General features: G+C 43.5%; 1 protein-coding gene across 1 annotated transcript in view; it reads right to left on the reverse strand.

The window, feature by feature from the left end:
- GPM6A (glycoprotein M6A) overlaps positions 1-24,056 on the reverse strand; it is a 573,449-nt gene that overhangs the window by 33,558 nt on the left and 515,835 nt on the right. Inside the window, exon 6 of the mRNA XM_085641856.1 lies at positions 8,097-8,162. Within this exon, the coding sequence (XP_085497982.1) occupies positions 8,097-8,162 (66 nt within the window). The remainder of the gene's footprint in view (positions 1-8,096; positions 8,163-24,056) is intronic.

Consider the following 24,056-nt stretch of genomic DNA (forward strand, 5'->3'; position numbering starts at 1 on the left):
AGTAAAAATAATTGAGCATAACGCTGACCTGCAGGTTACATGGAAAAGCTACAGCTGGAAACATGCTGTTGCATGTACAGAGTAGCCACCCAAAAGTTTTGATACAGAATATTCCTCATGGTGAATTTCTACGTGCTCGTAGAAATTGCAGTACGGACGAGGCCGTTCATTCTGAATGTACCAACATGACAAAAAGATTTATGATCAGGGGGTACCAACAATCTACATTGGAAACAGCCCTTCAAAGGGCAAAACAAGTATGTAGGAAAGAACTTCTCATTCCTAAGACACAACGTGATATCTGGTCTAATTCTAAATTCTGATTTATCACTGCCTTCAACAATAAGGCAAAAAAGACTGAGAAACATTCTGGGCAAACACTGGCAGATTTTGCTAACAGATAATATCCTGGCAGGGGTCTACGGACAACTACCCTTGGATAACATACAGGAAAGAGATGGCCTTGAAAGACAGATTGAGCAGGAATGGCATCAATGGGACACCACCTAGTGCCGGGGAATGCAGCGTAGGGGTTTTAACTTGTAATAGATTAAAAGCCTGTAAAAACCCATTAAGTGTGCCCATGTGGGAAACAATATGTAGAGAGAACAACTCACCCGGTTATAAGCATATTTTAGAACATTTGACAGCCACACAAAATGACGGCAAGCAATATCCTGTGGCATGCCACTTTACTAATCACCACAATGGGGTCAACACTTTCCTGAGATTTTTTGCTACCAATTGAGTACCTAAGACAAGTAAAGGTGGCAATAGAAGAACAACCCTCAGACAACTAGAATATAGATATATTGTGGAGCTGGATATTGACAAAGAGTTGCTTACGCATCTGGGCTAAACATGCTGTTATGTTACAATAATGTGGTGTTCCTTCTCAGTATCTTTCAGGATTTTAATGTGGTTTTATTACACAAGTGTTTTTTCTTGATTTTCTTTTTCCTTTTCACATACAGGGCCTTAGATTGTTTTGAAAACAAATATGACCACTGTCTGTATGAAATAAGACCATTATTGAACTTAGGGTTTGGTTATTTCTTTGATAGGTAAGCTTAACTTTTATGTCCATTGATAATTTTGATAGGTGACGCCCTTCTGTTCTTAATGCATTTGTTTATGTCAAGAATCCAAACTGTTTGTAATATCTGACTGTCCTTTTGCATGAGTTGCACATTTTAATTTCTTAGATATTGTTTGCACATGTGCTTAATTCATATGTGCTCTTTTCTGATATATTAAGCCCACTGGGGTGTGATTATCATTTTATCAGTTCAGGTCCACAATATAGCCACTATATATTTATATATATATATCTTTATCTCCAGTTGGTGATTATTGTGACTGCATTTTGCATTCTCCTTTGTGACTGTATTGTCTAACTGATGTGGCAGTTTTTCATTATATTCTAGACTTTGTTGGTCTTATTTCACTTTCATGGCTAAAGTTTAGTAACTCACATTATTCTTTTAAGTTGTTCGGATTTTCATTTGTTAATTCGAGTGGTAAGTGTGTGTACTATATGGGGTATTTACTGAACAGTACATGTGCTAAACTTTAAGATGGCCATAGAAGTTTATATTATGTTTTGCAGTCCTTTAGACCTTTTATGTCACTCAAATTTACTGGGCTTTTATTGCTGAGTGCTTAGAGAAAACACCCCTTACCTTCGACCAAGACGTCTGGAACGCCGTAGGGTGGTTTGTCTCCACTTGCCATACTTGTGATGTTATCATGTAAATAAGAAGACTATGGCATTGCATACCTTGGAGTGTGCATTTCTCTTTTGTAGAACACATAGAGGGCTCCTCACTCACGATTTGCGCGCTCTCGGGATAAAGGACTCAGCATCAATAAAGTTTCCACAAGTGTTTAATCCATAACGCGTTTCAACTTCCAACGAAGTCTTGATCATGTGATCCTGAGAGCGCGCGAATCGTGGCCTGAATAGTGATTGTTGTGCCGGTGTGCTCCGCCGGCATGTGCGGCACTCTCCAGAGGTCCCCGACATCCCAGAAGAAGCGTTATTTTACAAGATATATATATATATATATATATATATACATACACATATATATAAAGATGTGTTTGTGTGTTTATATAAGTATATAAGTACATATTTATATATAGTATTGAGTATAATATTAATGTTAAGTAGCATATTAAATATTATTGGAATATATTTAGTTTACAGTATATTAAAAATATATATTAAAATATTTTACATTTGCTACTTTAAACTCTAGTAATATTAAAAAAACGATATTTTTTATCTTTTTTGGGGTCAATATCAGTGTCAAAATTATTTTCTTACTGTTATTTTTGTGTTTACCATTGTAGGATCACATTATTGTGGTTAACTGTATTTTTGAAACAGTATTTTTGTCATCAATATTGTTTACCATGATATTGTGTCAATGATCTGGTGTAAATGAGTCAAGCCAGCAACTAAATTCTTCTTTCACAACTGGAGGAGGTGTAAAGTAAGATGAGTTTGGTAATGAGTAAAATTTTAAGTCTAGTACTATGAGAGTAGTGGGAGTAGGTAAGAGTATGACCAGGAGTATCTAAGAGCGAAAAAAAGGGTAAGGTGAATACCAGGCATAAGAAAGTGAAAGGCAAGGAGTAAGTAGAATTAACCTTAAGAGTAAATAGGCATAAGTGTAAGACAAGGGATGGGTATAAATTAGAATAATTTGGATTAAGAGTATGAATACATAGAAATATGTGTGTAAAAGTAAGTATAGGAATACAAATGGGAGTAAGAGTTTGTTTAGTCTTTCTCTTCACCTACCCTTAAGCACATCCTACAAAAGGTGAATACAGGTTCCCTTGCGCAGAACCAAGTTGCCCCCCCACCCCCCCACTTGACCAGCTAATTGAGAGGAATAGGCCTTTTCTTGTGAAGCATCGCAGTGAGATACTCTGCACCCTAAGGAACCTTGGGTCACTCTTTGCTGCCTCTAATTCTAAAAATTTTACAACTCACTCAGATGGCAGTTTGCATGTTGTTTAAACGGAACACATAGCTGAAATAACCCACACTCTAATGAACCATTCGGAAATCACACCCCTTGTAAAAGCAAATCCGACTTCTCTGAAGTTGACTTCTGTGCAGGCTTCCTCATACAGCCCAGATCTACCCTTCTCTTTGTGATTAGAGTTTCAAAAGAGAAATAGACTCAGCTAATTCATTCATAGCTCAGAGATCGTGAGTACCTAGCTGACTGTCAGATAAGATTTAGCTCAAATAGAATGAAAGGAATGATTTAAGGTCATGATTATGGGAAAAGGTGTTCCCCAGTTGATTTAAGGTCATATCACAATGCAGCTATTAGTTTAATTAAATGATGGATGGCTGACTATATTGATTGCTCTGAACTTAATTGCGGCGTCTAGTAACATAGAACAGACAAATTTCAATAACTGCTTTGAGCGGTAAATTGCCTTTTAGGAATTGGTTTAGGTGGGATTTATCTATTTCCTACAGAAAGAGTTTAATGTTTATGCAGTTGCTAGATTTTGGACTCCATTATGAGCCGGACAGTACCGGGGAATGATAAATTTTCATGCAAATTTACTGTTAAAGTGAAGTAAAACTGACCCAGTATTAATGGCGAGTTTAACCCCATGGAATCGGAACTATTGCACGGGCAGTTTTTCCCAGTTTTAAAACTACACAGAGGGGCATATATACAAGGAGCTAACGCCAACAGACCGCTGGTATTTCCGATGTTCTGGTGGTGTTAAGTTCTTCTCCTTATTTACAAGACGGCATTAATGCACTTAATGTGGCTTAACGCTGCATTGTAATTAATGCCCCTATTCACTCAGTACTTAGCATTAAAGTGGTGTTGCAGTGGGCATTCTGCTGTAACACCCATTGCTTTATGACGCTGTCCCATATTTAGAAGGTATGGCAGCGCCAAAATATTGCCAGGGAATATCTTAAGCAGGCGATACCAGAAGAAATGTTTCATTTTTCCTTGTATTTTGCTCTTTCCATGTTTACGTGCAGGACAGTGCCCCTTTCAGCACATAAACAATCACCCCAGCGCTGGCACTAGGCAGCTTCTTTAGCGCCAGCTCTTCGGAGAATACAGGGGTGCACCGCATTCTTCTAAATACAGCACATCCCTATCTTTTGAAACTGTCGGAGCGCGGCGTTACCAATTTTGGCATAACACCACGCTCCACCAGTTTCTTGCAAATATGCCCCAGAGTTTCTTATTCTGTGGGGTTTAACACATACATTTGCCACCGGTTCTGATCAGGTGATAAATGTATTGAAAGAAAAGGTGAGCAGGAGAGTCAATGGAAGGGTAATTTCTGACAGGGAAAGGATTGTATGCTTCCCCAATGAAACAACAGTGGAATGAGGATTGGTTGCACCCAAAACCTCATGTCATTTTTCCGACTGGAATTACTGGTCAGTGTAATAGTATCTGGCTCATCAACACCAGAAACAAATAGGTGTTCAAAAACCTACCAACACAGAATTGGGCAGAGCACTCATTAATTCCACCCCACCTGTCCCGTAATCAAGGGTCTCTATGAGTGCCATATAACAAATGAAGCTCTGTAAAATATTGTCCATCGATACACATAGAATATTCCAACAATCGACTTGAAAATAATTAGTTCCTAATTGAGACAAAGATATATAAACAGTTATCTTAGTTAAATGGAGATCAGTCTGCGGTATCAACACACACAAGGCATTGTGCTTCCTTTCCAGAAAGGTACTGATAGTGCGATTCTTCATTTTGGGAAGCTGGAATTTTCTGATGCGACTCACATCTCTCCGCACTAGATGTTGTGCCCGGATTGCCTGGGTGCGACTCTGATCAACGTGTATCTAACGTGGGGCCTTTTTCTTCTGAGAGGCTCCCCTGTATCATTACCCATTCATCCATTGTTCCTTGGTGGCCGTCAGTGTGGCGGACCAACTGCTGTCTCCTCACCCAGTGCCTGACAACATCGTGTTGCCAGGAAGTATTTCCCGGCCCTTGCCTGGGTACTGAAAATAAGTGACTGGGCTAAAGGAACACTTCCAAGAGCGATTAGAAGCGGGTCAAGAAACTGCATGACTCTCCCCCCCTTGTGATTGGTTTGCATAACTAGGCTGGTGCTGGAATGCCCTTGTGGAACCTTTTTGAGTGACCGACTATTGCCCTCACCCCGCTTCTGTTCCGCATCCTGTGAGTGAAGTTCCTGAGTGTCTGCCAAACCCCCATTTGACAACTGCTTCCTAATTAGTCCTGCTACCTACCCACATCTACTTTCCTGGGACCATGACCAAGTGTGACTTTGCCCGCATGCGGCCTAGTATTCGCGAGGAGGGCTGCTTGTCTCCAATCTGAGGGTGTAGGGTAGTTGGGTGAGTTGTACGATGGTGGGAGGCTTGGGCTACAGGGTCTGCAGTGTGCTATCAAGTGACCTGCTGGGTATCAGTTGTACCGCATTTTGGTAAGCGAGCGCATTCTGTACGGACCTGTCTGATATCTGTTGCACCGCTTATCAGTGAGTGTGTGGGTGTTGGAGTGACCGTCTGCAGACTGCCTGTGATTAAAGACAGTGGCCAGCGGTGTTGCCGTACATGTTGATTTCTTGCCAGAAGTACACTATGTTTGACATTAGTTTTACCCGTGCGGCTTCGGCCCACAGTGCTGCTAAAAAGAGTTAAAATTGTTTGTATGTACATATTTCTGATATTGTTGTGAGCTGGGGTACACCCTATAACTGTGTGGTATTTAATCATAAGAATTGCTCGAATGGGCCTAGGGTTGACAACGTGTTGCACTGCATAAGGGTGCTGGGGTGGGGAGAATAGTATCTGTCCCAAGTGTGCATAATACTGGTGTCATTTCAACACAGTTGAGCTTAGTACTGCTAGTAATATTTCCAAGTGAGATTTATAACCAGAATTAACCAGAACTACAATATATTCATGTTGTATTGATTACTGTGAGCTCTGAATACAAACATTATTTACATACATCACGTGTGAAGTCTCTTTTATGATGCTCAGTGTATTTATTGTGACTGAGTTCTGTACTCTGTGATGAGCCTGACTCATCAGTGCCAAGCTACCCAAGAGTGAGGCAGGTTATACAGTGATTGTAATCACCCACCCCTGACGGGAGTGGTAGGTTCTACCGGGGTTGGGCCTCGCATCAACCAACCAGAAAGTGCCACTTCCAACAATCATGTTCAATTTATAGGTGACACAAATTCACAAGTAGACGATAATAAGACAGCTTTTTATACACATATCATAGGCGTCCAATTATTAAATGTAAAATTATATTTTAATATATAGTCAAAAACATGCATAATTAGAAGGTTCTGCAAACACAGCCTGAATTCAGCTACAATATATGGAAGCCACAAACTCCCATGATAAAATCTTGTCTCTAATTTCCTTATTACAGTCAAGATATGACATCTCTATTTACCTGAAATAAGTATGTGAGATAGCTGGTCAACTGTGATAACATATTGCTGCTGAGATGTTACATTAAAATGCTTCCTGTCAGCAGCAAAGGTGAAAGGAGCATCATTTTAAACAAAGAAAACAAGAACTGACTTGTCATTCTTCTCATCTGTTCTTCCAAAATAAACAATGATCAGAAGAAAGGTGATAGTATGTCAGCATGCTTATTTTTTGTCTGATATTGGTCATTAGGGGAAGGATAGAATCCCTCTGCATTCTTCTACACATTCTGTGCTACAACACATTTTAATCTGACTTACATTAAACTGATTCTAATATCATTTGGCAACACATTATTAAATATGTTTAATTTTGCAATACAGATTCAGCTTTTATGTTTCATATCTCCAATCTAACCATCTCTTTCCTATGAAAGAAGAAAACACAAAAGATTTAAGTGGTATGTAGGAAGGATTATGGTGTGATTATCTACCACGAGGAAAAGAATACTTGCTGTCTTACGTAACAAGTATATTGCAAGCCACCTCGGAGTTTCTTGACCTCATGCTGGAACTCGTCCTACAGCCTAATTCCTTTATATGATCACAGAACTCCTCATTGATTTGCAATATCCTTATAATGTACGATAAGGGAGTACTTTATCCATATATAATATATAGGAGCCTGCTATCCCTCTATGAAAGGCAGCCTCTAATTCCTTTTCCACCAGCAACTTGTGAAATCTCTAGTCACATGTAATAAAGAAATGATGTAACCGCCCAACTGTATTAAGTTATTACAGTTGGGTTGTGACGTCATAATGCCTACTGTCACCACAAGTCAGGTCGCAGAACAATATTACAGCAGCAGTTTAAAACAAACACTGCATAACTGCAGCTTCAGCTTAAAATAAACACCGATCAGCAGAATGGACATATTCATAGCAACATGTTTATTTTTTGCATGTTAATATAGGTTATTACAGGAAAGACAGAATCACTCTGCATTTTTTACACATTCTGAGCTACAGTACTTTTTGATTCTGACTTCCATTAAAGTGATTCTAATATCTTTTACCAATAAATTATGTTTTGGTGTATTTAATTTTGAACTACATATTCGACTTTTATTCTTCATGTGTGCAAACATACTTTATTACCTGTTTCATAGGTAAGAGCATAACACCAAGAATGTATGCAGTTTGTAAGAAGGATGATGGTGTGAGCATGAAATATAAGGAATAAAATACCCTCTGCCGTGTGATATTGTAAATCATATCAGAGTTCCATCACTTTATAAAGGAACTCTGCCATCGGTCTCATTTCTCTATATGGTCACGGAACTCCTAGGTGACGTTAGGTATCCTGATAAAGTACAGCAGGGAGTACGTTATCCCATATATTTTTTCTTACTTGCTACCTTGCATAATTGAATTATATATTTTGAGCTTAGATTTTATTTTTGAGAAATATTTGTAATAAAATTAGCTAATGGCCCTTTTACATATATCAAAACAAACTATCCTTATGAAATCTGAACAAAGGGTGGGACTCTATATTATCAGTACCAAATGAAAGTAACATACATTACATGTATTGAATGTGTCTTATGCTGCATGATTTTGTAATAAGATTCAACAGCTTACCATGGCAATAACAGCTGCACCGGCTCCGGCAAGGGCCACAATAAACAAATGAAACGTCATGTTCAGCTGCAGAAGAAATGATATTGAATATTTTAAAATTCCAACTCTAAAGGAACATATCTCTACATCATAGAGAGCATGCATTCAGGTTAGCTAAAAATAGGTCTACCTTTATCTATTCAGGAACAATTCACGATTATTACATATTCATAAATGCACAGTTTATTTCACTATTACAGATGTTTTCAAAGGACGGAGCTTGACTTCGAAAATGATGGCAGTGTTTAGTGGAATGGGTTCAGTAGTTGTAAAATTTTAGAGGACCAGTTGCAAATTTGCTTCTGGACACGCACTCACACTCATACACGCAGGCAGGCACACACACATGGAAAATGTATGTGCTGTACAAGTGAACATCACAAAAATAACAAAGTCCAGGTATAGAGTTCAAAACACATCCAGAAATACATCTTATTGAATACATTATCCAACACCATGCCCATACAACCCATCAATGTATCTGGGCATTGGAGGACATTAGGCTTGAAAATTACTACTTTAAACAAAAACTGACAAACGTCAAAAATCAATGCATGAGCACAAAAATGATGCTCACATCGCTTTGTCTTGGAGATTGTACACACTCACATATATAGCTTTGTGTAGCATGTACAGGTGCCCACACATTTCGTGGCATCTGCAAGATGCAGCTCAGACTCAGCACAGCTGTATTCGATAATGTGTGATAGTTATAGCGCCCTTCATTATGCACCCAAAAAATTAATTGGTAAAATATCTCATAAGCCACAGATAGTTACTGTAACTGGACGCTTATGAGATCCTTGATTATTAACTGGAGGAGAACAAGGTATAAACTCTCGCAAAGTTAATGACCGTAGCAGTGTTGCTTTTCCCAAATGGTCAAGCTATGCTTTTGCTTCCTATGGACTGGTTTGTGCTGGTTTTACAACCCAGGGCATTTTGACACAGTAATTCAGAGTCACTGTGTGTGCTATCTTCATATGAACATAAGGTAAAGTTGGGTGAATTCAATAGGCTTAGTTACCCTTCATGTAAGGCCACGGAAAGTCGACAGAGTACAAAAACCGAAGATGCGGATGTGACATGTGAGCTGCAGTGTTATAAATTACAACATCCACCTGGGACTGGAAAAATGTGGCATCAGATTGTCTCCTGACTGCCTGCAGTTTAAAAACCACAGTAACATGTCAGAGAAAAATGCTCTGTTGCACATAAAAAAGTATGTTTCTACATAAAAATAGTGTGACCTGCAAACCCATAGGGTAAGACGCTAAGGGCCTGATTCACAAAGGTAACCTATATGTTTAAGTAATTTGCTCTTTTGAGAAAGGTTACCACTTTCGGCTATTCGCAAAAGCAGTAGTAAGTCTAACATAACACATGACGAGCAAAAACAGTAGTAAGTCCAGCACGACACATGAACAACCACTGGTACTGCAACACCCTCCTATAGAGCTAAGAACACTAGACATTTGACACTGTGGCTGCGCAGTTCAAGGCAGAAGCAGCTGCGCACTGTTGGTGTAGTTTGCCTGCCTGCGCTCCCCCAGTGGTTCCTTTTGGTGACTCCCTCCTGGCGGTTTGCTTCGCCTACTCCTACCTGCTTGTCTGGGCATCTGGCCGCCTGTCCACCTGCCCAACTGCCTGTATTGGCATGCCACCTTGTCGCTCCTACTGCCACAAGAGGTTCATTATCTGCCTTCCTCTGTTCCTCAGTCCCACAATCTCATGATTGGTGAGGCTGTGGTCAGCACGAGAGACCGCGGTGGCACGGCTGGTGTGGCCAGGTGGTTGTAATATTTTCTCTTCTGTCTGCTCGGAGTAAGCCGACCTGAGCAGCTGATCTTGCTGAACTTGGAATGCAGGAGGGGCATGGTCAGCCTGGTTCCTTTCGTAGTGCTTTCAGTATTTTTAGGTTTTGAGTTTCCTGTGCCTTGTGCCTGCTGCTGTGCTGTATGCTGTGCACTCTGCGCTTTTGCACCCTAGCTGCAGTTCTTATTGCTGCTTGACTGCTTTGACCTATTTTCTGGTATTTACTAGCTTACTGCCTATGTTATAAGATTGACATCAATTTGTCCTGAAATCAGAGAAGCGTGAAGCCAATGAAAACTAAGGCAATTGAGGGGGTGTATGAGAAAGACAATGGTTTATCCACTTGTTACCCCCAGGAAAAAAACTGACAAACCAGACAAATTTGCTAAAGTAATGGAGTGTGTGTCAGCCTAAGACAGTGCTTGAGGCTTTGGAAATGGATAGCGGGGCACCAAAATAAATATGCAACCATCCAGTTGGCAACACAATCGATGACCCAATAAATAGGGAATCAATCACATACTCAACAATTATGATATGCAGGTCCAGGTGTGTCAGAAGAGCCAAAGCTCTTGAGCATGGGACGGCAAAATAAATAAGTTAGACAAATATAATTGTGACAACTGTGGTGATGACCATGTACAAAGCAGCTTCTGCAGGTGGAGTAGGCATGGTCACGGACAGAGAAAGAGAGAACCAAATATTGATCTCCCGGGGGCAACATCTACTACGAGGGATCACGTGACAAATGCCCTCAACCTAGTTCTACAATCTGAAGGATTTTCTCTTGGGGAGTTGAAAGTTTCAGAAGAACCGTCTGCTACGATCCCACATTTCTCCTTTGAGGAGGTGACATTTTAAATGTAGGAAAAATTTGCTTCATCGATCACCAGTGAAGAGATGTGGCAATGAACAGCGCAGAAGTAGCTATAAAATTGGATTTCACAAAATCCCCAGAGCACCCCTCAGGGGCTTATTTGTAGTCAGAAACTTTGGGGGAATATACTGCTAATCTAAAATAATTTAAATTGAACCCTCTATCTCGGTCCTTTTTCCCTCCCACAGAAAAAAAACACGCCTGCATGTGCTGTCCCCAATGACACATGTTAATAATAGTGTACTAAAGAGAGTTATGGCCACAAGCATGGGCAGGAAAGAAAACTGAATAAGAACATGATGGAAAGTCATAGGAATGACGTCAGACTCCACAACTTAAAACGACAACAGGAGACAAAACCATCGACTTACTCCGAAGAAGAGACAATCGAGTTTGGCTGTTCCTCCCAAGGCTTGAAACTGCCGTTCAGGCATTCAAGGAAGTGATTCGGTGAAGGGTTGTATATGTCACAACACCTCAAATAAGAACATGTTATGTCATAACTGTCATGTGCTGGAGTAGCAAATCAACAAATAGTAAGCCCCACGTTAACATTTCAGTCCAGAAAATGGGATGTCCCACAGGTGGCACTATTCAAAAGGCACCCCAAGTCGACAATAAGAAAGCAGTCGAAAATATATGCCTTGGACAAGACAGCCCATGTATAAGGAGGAGGGGAAACTACATAAAGTATCTCAATAAACGTGAGACGTATAATTTATAAACTCTGTATTGAAATAACCAAATTGACAAAGGAAATCCAAAAGCTGAAACAAGCACATGAAGGAGAAAGAAGCAACAACTGCATGTGCAAAGGAAGAAATACTGACTTATTCTGCCTGCCAACAACAAACACTGCCTACGAAGAGCTTGAATCAAAAGGGAAAAGTGAAATGGAAATTGGCCGTGGTAGAACGATCCCACAAGGAGAATGCAGTGAAGTAGGTCCACACAGGAAGGATGAATTCAGTAAGATTTATTTCATGAATATAACAAGTTGTAAGGTTCAGGACATCAAGTAGATATGTTGTAGATCAGAACCCCACCAGGAGCTGCCTGTCAGCTGCTCAGCCCATGACCAACTGTCACTTCACCTCTCTGCGTCCCAACATTCCGAGGCATCACCAGACACCAGCATTCTAATGAGTCAGAGCACAGGCACTGGCTGAGCAGGGGTAGTAAAACACCTTACAATATGAATGCAGGATACTACAGAGAAGTTGTCCTTCCGTCAGATTCTCCCTTAGAGATGGTTAGTGAAAAAGGATTACATTACGAAAGATTATGCTGGAAACATAGAATCGTCGATAATCAAGAATATCAGTTGTCAGGGAATAACTCTTCCTGATTCAAGAAGGAAGGCATGGAACTAGAAACCCAATGGTACAAAACTGGATAAAGGACGTAAGGAACTTTTCTATCTGCACCTTGGCATTAGTATCGAAGAGGGAAGGAAGGGAGTCCCAGGAAAACAAAACATATAAATGGCTAATCAATAAATTAGGTTGATCACACAGAAAAGAAGAATGACCTTCAGATTGTGAGATGCTCCCAAACCAGTCTTGGCAGCAACTCTGGTTGCATCCTAGTTGGTTCAGGGCACGCAAATTTAATTGAGTATATGCACATGATTATGCAACTAGCAAATTGTTTTTCGGGCGCCAGAATTGGGATTGCCCCTAATCCAAGAAACCAGAAGTTCCCCCCAAACAAAAGTAATCACTATGAAACAGCCATCCCCAAAAGGCAAGATAGTGCTGACAAGAGTAGACATCTGAATGAGCATAAGCAACAAGGACACCAATATAGAATTGGATATTTGTAACTCTACAGTTGAAGAGGAAATAAAAACCCCAGGTGGGGGGCGCAGACTGCAAGACGAAGGTCACACAAATTTTAGACCCGCAAAATCACATCAAAGTAGGAACTTTAGGTGGGCCCAGAATGATGGAAGGTGCACATCAGGTGAACAAGTTCAAGGATAACCTGGATCAAAAATTCAAACAAAAAGGACTGCCGAGCCATTAGACATATGCAGGGGGATTCTGAACCCAACAGATGCCATTTCAAAAGCCTCACTATCACCTGGAATGTGGCAGGAATCTCTCAAAAATGGGAGACACCGACTTTTCACATTTCTTTTCATCCATTATGTAATTATACTTCAAGAAAAATTGACCTGATTACTGTGAGTATTACCAGGCTACATTAACCATGTGAAAAACGCAAAAGAATCAAAGAAAACAAGAAACAGCGGAGGACTGCAGATATCTTGTAGAACTGACAGATGCTTGTCAACCAAAATAAGGGAGGATAACCATGAAAACCTTATTAAACTCTTAGATAACTCACATTTAAGAATAATAAACACCTATGAGCAACAAAAAAGATGGCTGGTTTTATTCACCTTCTAAAATATATAAAGGAAGCGTTACATCTGCCCTGTCATACTAAGGTCTTCACCTTGATTTGTGATGACTTCAACTGCAAGATGGGAGATCAGGGAAATTACGATGATGCCCTAATTGATTTGAAAGCTGCATGTGGCTTACCCACAATCAGACATGCTTTCCCCAAGATATATTCCAAAGGCAAATAGTTGGCCCTTTTCTGCTCAGTTGGGGCCTAACTTCAGACTGTAATTCCAATAAAAATGAAGACCACGATGTGGCCACGTATAATGCCCGCAAAGCACAATCTGTAATTGATTATTTTCTGACTAAGATCACCGACTGGAGCATGTTTGGAAATATGAAAGAACAATGGAAGTTGGAGAGCGTTCATGATCCCCTTTGCCTGGAGTTCAAAAACAATACAACTATAGTGCCTATAGAAATTTAAGAGCTAAATAATGCCTGGGATCTGGGAGGACAAATCAAAATCAGATGGAATCAAAATCTTGAATCAAACATAGCTTGTGTAAAACAAGCTCACCAACAGTCGACTTACAATAATGGTTATGAGACAGACCAGGGCCATATCCTTGCTACCACTTTAGGACTTTTTACTGAAATCGCTAACTCAAATCATCTGAAGAATGTGCCCTTTAAGAAAAGACTGGGGTAAAAACAAACTCCTGCAAAGAAGGATGGTTTGATGAAGAATGTTAAGTAAAGAAAACATAATTACACACTACTCTGCAAATAGAACTCCCTTGAGAGTTAATAAGGGCTACACAAGTAAGTTATAAATCACTAATAAAGAAGAAAAAGATTGAATTATCAACCAGAAAGTGGCAGGTTTTAGAACAAGCCACCCTGGAGAGGTACACACTTGTTTGTTGAAGGAAGATCTGGGAAAGGCTTGGAGTAAAGAGGAACTACTTAGAATCAAACATCTCAGAAGATGTTTGGACAGTACATGTTTACTCAATCTTCAACTTCACAGATGACAATGTGGAGAATACATCACACCTGATTGCCATTCTAACTAATGAGGGAATTCTGAATAGGCTACCAAATGTTAATCCTTTGGAGGCTTTCTCGAAGGATAAAGTGGATGGAGCTATACTAGAACTCTCTAAGGCCATAACTTGATACCCCCATAGATTTTTCTTGTAGATGCTGACTAGTTGGCTCAAATACTTCGAAAAGTCTTTGTAGAGATCATAGTGACACATACCTGCCCAGATTCATGGCTGAGCAGTATTATTGTGCCATTATATAAGAAGGGACATAAAGATGGTCCACAGTCTTATAGACTAATATGTCTAATCGACAGCAACTGAAAACCCTTCTCTAAACTGATGATGAAGGCCCTGGATGAGTGGGTCACCAATGGGAATAATCTTTCACTGATACAAGGATGATTTAAAGATGGATTATCGACAATTGACCAGATATTCACTTTCTTACAAATAATCTACAAATTTAGCCCAGCTATTAAAATGACCTTGTATGTAGCATCTCTAGACTTCTCTTCAGCCTTTGAATTGGTCTCAATGTATCGACTCTGGGAGAACCTTACTGGAATGGGGATTGACTCTGTGCTCCTGGCATTAATGCAACTGCTGTAAATTGGGAATTCGCTCCAGGGAGGACAAAACCAAGCAGGATTTATCAGCGAAAAAACTAGATACCAATAGCGGGGTCAACCAAGGTTGACTCTTAATCCCACTTTTGCTTTCCGTGTACACGAACGTTCTGTACCATGAAGTTAGAAAAGCCACCGATGACACCCGGACAGTGCATGATTCCACAGTCCCTGCCTTGCTTTATGCTGATGATTCCATCCTGATAGCAAAAACCACTAAAGTCTTGCAAGCACAGCTAGCGGCTATAGAAGGTTAATGTAAATTAAATACATTCAAAATAATCAATGCAGGGAAGACCAAGATAATGACTGTTAGGACCAAGTGCTCAAAAAAAGTATTCCTTCTTTATAATTAAAGTAAAACTGGGAAGAAGTGTTATCATTTGGGGGGCGCTAGAGGGCGCACTGCGGAATGGCTGGCTGAAAAGGCAGCTCCGCCGGGCGGAAGACAATTCGCGGACTTTCGGCCTCATAAACCACCCAAACGACAACGAAAACGGCGAGTATGGCTGTGGGACGCCTTGGGGCATAAGGCAATGAGGTTGCGGGACTGCCTCGGCGGCGCGGCAGGGCTTTTTCAACGAAAAAACGGACGGGGACCGGAGAGCCGATCCAAGATGGCCGCGCCCGCTGCCGGGGACTGCCGCCGCCTCTGAGCGACCGACCACCGGCCCGCAGCTACCAGGATCTGCTGAGGTATACAAAGCGAAATGCCGACATCGAAGCGCTGATGACATTTGTAGTTGAGCCCTAAGAAGCAGAAACGGCGCGGACACACAGGACCAGAGAGCCGATCCAGGAGGGCCGCGCCTGCTCCCGGGGACTGCCGCCGCCTCGGAACGACCGACAACCGGCCCGCAGCCACCAGGGTCTGCCGAGGTATACAAAGCGAAATGCCGACACAGCAGCGCTGGTGAAAATAGTAGGTGAGCCCTAGGAAGCAGAAACGGCGCGAACACACAGGACCAGAGAGCCGATTCAAGATGGCCGCGCCCGCTGCCGGAGACTGCCGCCACCTCTGAACGACCGACAAATGGCCCTCAGCTACAAGGATCTGACGAGGTACGCACAGCGAAATGCCGACATCGAAGCGCTGGTGCCCATGATCGGTGAGCCCTAGGGAGCAGAAACGGTACGGACACACAGCGTATTTGCTGGCGGCCACAAAATGGCGGAGAGGTTTACTTACATGCCCGTGACACAGTGAGTACGGGAGCCGGATGGTCTTCGATCTATCGGGCTTAACAGCTGCACGACGGATGACCAATGGCGGGATAAGATACAGGCAGTACCCGGAGGCACGCATACCAACACGGTGATACGGCGGTTTCGGCAGTGAGGGGGGGACAGGAGTGATAACGATGTGGCAGGAAAGCAGAAGCTGGCTGGAGAGGAGTGTGCGACCTGTCCCTCCTGGAGCGGCATCTCATGGCGCCACATAGCTGGTTATTGCCGCGCTGACCTAGATCTGGAGTGTTCCACCACTGGCCTACACACCCCCGTGTGTCAGAGAAGTCGGGACAAATTGGTAGCGGTGGCCGAAGTTAACGCGACTGGAGGAGGTGTCGCACCTATCGATAACCGCCGGCGGGCTGTTACATAAACTGGCTGCCCCGTCCGCCCGCCTGCCGTGCCACAATCGTAAAAATAGCCACGTACCACGCTGATCCATAGACCCGCACCACCAGTACACTGGCGACTGCCATGGGTAAACCGGACAGGCACCAATCCAAGCTGCAATTCGAGACTCGCAAACAAGGCAAAAATAACGCTACTGCCCCAGAAGCTGAGGGAGATCGTGACGCGTCTGAAGGCTCAGAAATGGAGGCCGTCCTGAAGGCGATCCAGCAGAGCCTGCAAGAAATGAACAACAAGCTGGACACCGTGATGCTGAGGGTAGACACCATGGCGACGAAGCTTGAGAAGCACGATGGACGGCTGACGGAAGCGGAGCACAGGATCTCAAAGGTGGAGGACGACTCCATGGCTATGTTGAAAATGTGTAGTGGTCACGACAAAGCGCTTGAGACCCTGCGAGCGAAGGTGGAGGATCAGGAAGCTAGATCCAGGAGGAACAACATACGCATTTCCGGCCTCCCGGAGTCCACAAACACTGGGAAGATGGAGACCTATGTGGAGACACTACTAAAAGAACTCTTTGGGGCCGATAAATTCTCACCTGTCTTCCTTGTTGAGCGGGCCCATCGGTCGCTGGCACCGATACCTAAACCGGGAGCTGCCCCGCGCATGATAATAGCGAGGATGTTGAATTACAGAGACAGGGACACAGCACTCAGGATGGCCAGGGAAATGGGCAAAATCACGCATCAAGGTAATACCCTGGAATTTTACCCAGACCACACTGTGGCGGTACAGATGGCCCGCAAGGAATTTACCCCCGTAAAGAAAAAATTGCGAGACCTGGGACTAGAGTATGCGATGCAATACCCAGCAAAACTGAAGATCATGTCAGCGGGTAAGCCGATAATACTTCCAACAGTGCAGGCGGCGCAAGAATATATCAAGAAGCTGGGAAAGAGGATGGAATCGCGGGGAGGGACCGATCGCACCAGCGACGTTGAATGAACACTGGACACACTGGACCACGTGCAATGACGAATGAAAGATCTACACTACACTCGGTTGTGGGACTATGCTGACTGTTGAGCGCCACGGGGCAAACTGCGATTGATGTGGTGCTGGGCGCCCAGTATGAGGTCGGGCGGCCCGGCTCACCCACAGAGTGTGGGAGTACGGACTGACGGCGCACTCCCAGCCTGGATCAGTTGGTCGGTAGCACTGGAGATGTCCCCTATCGCAGTGAGTACAGTAAGAGCATTGGGAATGAGGAGATTGGCGGACATAGACTTACGGTTATGATGGGGCACAAGATGCACAGGCACAAGTGGTGTGCTGGCGCAACGGTGCTAGCCACTGGGTGGCTCTAGTCTCTAGGGACGTGACGACCCACCGCTAACAGGATGATACAAACTGGCGGGGAGAGTCGGCGGTAAAGCGAATTCACAGGTGTGCACCGGGAGGATAGACAATTGGGACATAGCGCACTTCTGCATAGACGGCCGGGCCGGAGGTCATGCTTGCGACAGTCTACGGGGTGGGGAAGGGGACGAAAGGTAACATGCAGATTAATTGCTATTCATACTTCCAACTTCTGCCCACATCCACTATGTGGATGGCGATGTGTGAACCTGGCGACACCCCCCGGAGGGTGCGCCCCACTTCCAAGTTAATTACACTACAGTTACAGTTACAGTTACTCTTGGGATGGCTTTGGCAAAGTTCGGGGGCTAAAGTGGGTGGGGGGAGGGTGGGGAAACTGGACTCTAACCAACTACAACCTCTGTGTCTGAGAGGCATGGCGAACTCCTTGGCAAGGTACTCTCACATGTATAATGATTGCACTCAGAATATGCCGCTGTCACATTCACCTAACATGGGGTATACACTAGTGCACTCACGATATGGAACCCAGACTGAACATCTAGCGTGGATCATCCATCACCCTCTACTAACACATGTCACGTAGAGACTCGCTAAAATTACTCACTTGGAACGTGAGAGGGCTGGGCAACCCCAGGAAAATTAGACAACTGTTTGCTTACTTTGATAGGTTGCGAATTAACATTGTTTTCTTGCAGGAAACACATTTGGATCGAAACGGCACTTCCACACTGGGGGTAAAATGGGCTGAATCAGTCACTCACTCTAACTACTCCTCTTACTCCAGAGGTGTGAGCATACTGATCAGAAAGGGTACGGGCTTTGACATTACTGATGTTCATAGGGACGCGGCAGGGCGGTGCGTGGCGATAGCTGGTAAGATTCGAAGGCAACAGATCTTACTCGTTAACACTTATGGCCCTAATATTGATGATCCGGGGTTTTTTAGACAAGTGTGGGAAACCATCACGAGCATGCAGGCGCCTAAAGTCATTTGGGGGGGGGATTTCAATGTCACGTTGCAGGATGCGCTAGATAGAGCGGCACACACTGCGGAACAGCATGGGAACGCCAGAATAATGTTACGGGATGCAATGGAAGACCTACATATGGTAGATCTGTGGAGGGCGCGTAACGCGGGAGTAACGACAGCAACACACATAAACGCGGCAAATGACAGTTGGTCCAGGATAGATTATTGGCTGGGCACGCAAGACATACTCACATGGGTGCTTGATGTTGTTCACTTGCCCCGCACATTATCGGACCACAACCCGGTGCTGTTGGAGGTGGAGGTCCCACACTATGACCCACCGCCTTTCACTTGGCGTTTTAACGCAGCAGCGCTAAGAGACCCTGACTACGTTCATACAATACAGGAGGCAATAGGTGACTATTTTGACCTTAACGGCCCAACAACGGAAGACCCGGGTTTGTTATGGGAGGCCTTTAAGGCTACAATCAGGTGAGTCTGCCTCAGTACAGCCTCAGGCATCCTCAAAGTCTTACGACGGCAACTGCAGACACGCGAACAAGCCATTCGCACACTGGAACAATCATACACCCAGACGGGAGACACCAAAATCTTGGGGGAAATCCAGGTACTACTGACAGAACATGCTAAACTTGCTACTGAAGAGCTGCATTATGTGTCTAAACGAGCTACAGCGAGAAGATATGGGGAAGGAGGTAGGCCTGGCAGGGAACTGGCCTCAAAGATATGCGCAGGCAAAACACCACAAAATATCACGTCCATAACTACTGACGCCGGGGAGGTGATTTCTGACACCAAGGGTATTATGCAGGAATTTATGAACACATATGGCACACTATACAAGGCGCACCCCTCACCGTCACAAGCTGAATTGTTGAAATACATGGAGGACATAGAAATGGCATGGCTGGCTGATGGACATAGGAAGTACTTGGAACGCCCTGTAACTGTAGAAGAAGTCACAGACACCATTAGACGCTTACCTAATAATAAAGCACCAGGACCAGATGGCTTTGTAGCAGAATTCTATAAGGCATACACTGACCTACTCGCCCCACATTTAGTGAACCTGTACGGGGCGGCACATGAAGCCCAAACACTGCCAGCATCAATGAGGGAAGCCTTACTCATTGCATTGCTGAAACCGGGCAAAGAAATAGATAAATGTGACTCATACCGTCCTCTATCACTGTTAAATGTAGATACAAAAATCATAGCTAGTCTGCTGGCAGACAGACTTAAACCGCTTATGCCGCTATTGATCAGACCTGACCAGTCGGGTTTTATTCCGGATAGGGCCACCACACACAACACACGCACACTGTTCGCTTTAGCACACTATTTGGATCCGGAAACAAAAGCTGTGGCAGTGCTCCTAGACGCTGCTAAAGCGTTCGACACTATTGGTTGGCCATTTATCCACGCAGTGCTGGTCCGCATGGGCTTCCCGTGGATCTTTCAGAGATGGATAGCTATGCTGTACACAAACTTGACAGCACGCATCAGAGTAAACCGATACGTCTCAGACCCCATACAAATCTGCAGAGGTACTCGGCAAGGGTGTCCGCTCTCACCGATGCTTTTCGCTTTAGTGTTGGAGCCCCTAGCCTGCAAAATCCAGCAACACCACCACCACTCGGCGATTCAGATGCCCTCTCGACCCATCCACATTTCACTTTACGCGGATGACATGGTGTTATATGTCAAGCACCCTGACCAGCACCTGACTCCGCTTCTGAGAGAGTATATAAAGTTTGGTCACCAGGCAGGTTTGCAGATAAACTGGACTAAGTCCCTTGTATTGGCGCTAAACGACAGCACACAACCGACCGCATTAGATTATCCTTTAGAGTGGCATGAGGACCCCACCAAATATCTGGGCATATGGTTCCATAGAGACCCCGAATTGGTAATCAGGACGAACTACGGGCGGGCGATTGCGGCCCTGGAAGACAAAATTAAAAAATGGAACAGGCTTCCGCTGTCCTTGGCGGACAGGGCAGCGATTGTGAAAATGGTACTGCTGCCGAAATTCCTGTATTTGTTTAACAATATCCCTATAAAACCTCCCGCTGCTGTCTTCCGCAACATCAGGGCGCTAGTCCTTAGTTTGTTATGGGCAGGTAAACAGGCGAGGATGGAATTACGCACCATGACACTGCCATACGCGAGGGGGGGGTTCAAGGTTCCGGACTTCTACCTGTATTACCTATGCGCTCAGGCGCAATACGCACACTTCTGGTACCACGAAGTGCCCTTCCTGACACATGTGGCGGTGGAGGCAGGGGACGCCGACCCGGTCCCCTTGCCCAGTATGCTCACGCATAAGCGCACCAGGCTACACGATCGGGATATTAACCCAGTTAACACGACCACAGAAGCATGGAGACTTCTGGGTAGGGAAGCAGGCTGCTTACCGCTATATGCACCCACGCTCCCGCTAGCACATCACCCAGCCCTCTCGGTAACACAAGAAAGGGTCGGCATGGATCTGTTCCGGCGGGCTGGAATAGACACGTTGGGGGACCTGTACACAAATGGCGAATTCCAGACACTTGATAAATTGCAATACATCAGCAATCCAACTCCGCTGTTCAGTTTTAACTTCTATAGACTGCAGAGAGCACTACGGGAACACTATCCGACACATCCGGAGGAACCACCTATCCTGGAACCTCTACAACTACTCCTGACTACACCCAAGGCATCTCACCTGGTCTCCAAATTATATGCGAGCATACAAGGGGCGGTAGGGTCCAACACACACAAGGCCAGGGACAGATGGAGCGCGGGACTAACAGAACCCCTGACGGATGTAGAGTGGGATTCTGCTTGCATGCTCACGGGAATGCTAACTCCCAACGGGAACTTGAAAATTATACATTACAAGTATTTGCATCAAGTGTACCACACGCCTCAGAAGCTTTACAAGCATGGCTTACGAGAAGATTCAAAATGTTGTAGATGCGGTCAGGAGGATGCGGATTTCATGCATCTAGCATGGCACTGTCGTAGAGTGGCGGGATATTGGGAACGGGTTGTGGAAGTTTTGAGTGAGATGCTGGGGGTTGGCGTGAAGTGCGAGGCGAAGATCTGTCTACTGGGTATTACTCCACAGCTGAAAGCTTTGAGGCGTAGATTCTGTGCTGTGGCGCTACTTCTGCCTAAAAGAAGGGTGTCACTTCACTGGCATAGTAAAAGAGCGCCAGAAGTAAAACGATGGATTGAAGATATGGTGTACTGCCGTGATATGCTCGTCACATACGAAGAGGAGTTGCCGGGCGGCTCTAAACCCAAAGACTACTGGGGGTACTTACGAGCCTATCTGCTTGAACATGACAAGTCAGACACAGACACGGAAATTGCGTAAGCTGGAAAACCTGCAAATGACAACACAGGGTGATCAGTTATGCAGTACCGACGCTTGGGAGGGAGGATGCCGTGATGCAGAGGGGAGGTTGCAGGGGGAGACCTATAAGTTGGGGAATGTAATGTTAAGATAAGTTTCAGTTACAAAACGAAATGTGCATACAATACATCAAAAACTGTTCAAATGTAAGATTACAGATGTACCAGACAGCGAGCAGAGCACTGACACACACCTGCCTGTTGTCGGATAACACGCCGCCGGTCCGCTGGATGTCGGCTGATGGGCTGTGTACAACTCGCATTGTAGCGCAAAAAAACTGTACTTGCATGTAGCCGGCCAGAGGCGGATGTAGGCGAGTGCAGTATAAATGATTCGCGACATGTCGGATGTGTGTTAACAAAGTGCAATAAAATTCTTACAATTAAAAAAAAAAAAAAAAAAAAAAAAAGAAGTGTTATCATTTAGGTACCTAGGTGTGATAATGGATAGAACTCAAGCCGCCACAAATGCCTTGCCATGATTTGCATGCAAACAGAGTCAACAGTTCTCAAGCATTATTGATAGAGTCTTCCAGGCAAAATTCGGAAACCAAATTGCCTTCTGAGCAGAGCTATAGGTAAAGGACAAGTCCATGCAAGGAGTAGATTGATTTTTGAGAAAGTTTTGGAAATCTCTGCTCAACCTGACACAAAGCTTTCCAACAGTAGCATTAGAATCAGACATTGGCTACTTCTCAATCAAAACTAGGTGCCAGATGGCCCTAATTAGGCATGGACTAAAACGATTTATATCGCATGGCAGGAATCTAGTGGAGTATGCCTGGAAAGAACACTTCTCCATGAACACCAAATCATCATACGTAATCCAATGGAAAAAGGAAACTAAAAGACTTGGCCTGTCTATAACAGCGAATATAACCTTACTGACTCACAAAAAGGTAATTACATCATAAGCAACTAAATCCTTCATGTAAAGAACAAACAGAAAATAGCCGCCCTAAGTAATATCCATCCGAGATGTCATGTTGACTTGTTCGAACCATTACTCAATGCCCAACAGAATATTATTCTTTAAGAAAACCAGAGGGAAAGAAGACTGTTTGCATAGCAAGGGAGGCTGCCTGCCACTGAATGATATCAAGAACAGAAGAAACCCTGTATCCTCAGAAAAATGTTCCTGTGGGGAAAAAGAAGACATGGTGCATTTATGTTACATTGTCATCTGTATAATAAGATTGGAACACACTCAATAGCCAAGAGTTTTCACAAGGAACAATTGGAGAATTCAGCAGAAAACGTATTCTTTCTGTTCTGTGATTTTTCAAGTGTTACAACAAAATCAACAGGTTTCTATTTTAGGATTAGCTGGGATATTCACGCTTCAGGTAATATAAGAAACTTAGCAGGAATTAGAAGCAGCAGTGCTAGAGGAAGAACTTTTATATTGCACTATTTTTTCCTACCTTATGGTTTTAAATGGGAATGATTTTAATTGTATTTTTATATGCACTTTTGTGAAGAACTTTTATATCATACTACCACATCTTAGGGTTTTAAATGTAAGTGATTGCAATTGTTCATAAACACATTTTGTGACAAATTATGCCTAAGTGGTAGTTGGCTGTATGTTTTCCTGTGCGAAAGACATTTATGTTTATACTAAAGCCAAAGGCACTTTACAGTAAATTAAACCCACCCAAAGAAAATATTGAAGTTGAGGAATTAAAATAAAACCCAGTAGGCAATAACATTAAAATATATTACAATATTTTAAATAGTTAAAAAACAGAAATAAAAACATTGTTAAACAAATATAAAAAGGTACATATTTCATGTAATTATAAAGTAATGTTAATGTCTCATTTTGAATAAA

Source organism: Triturus cristatus, chromosome 2_2 (assembly GCF_964204655.1).
Source record: "Triturus cristatus chromosome 2_2, aTriCri1.1, whole genome shotgun sequence".
Taxonomy (NCBI): Eukaryota; Metazoa; Chordata; class Amphibia; order Caudata; family Salamandridae; genus Triturus; species Triturus cristatus.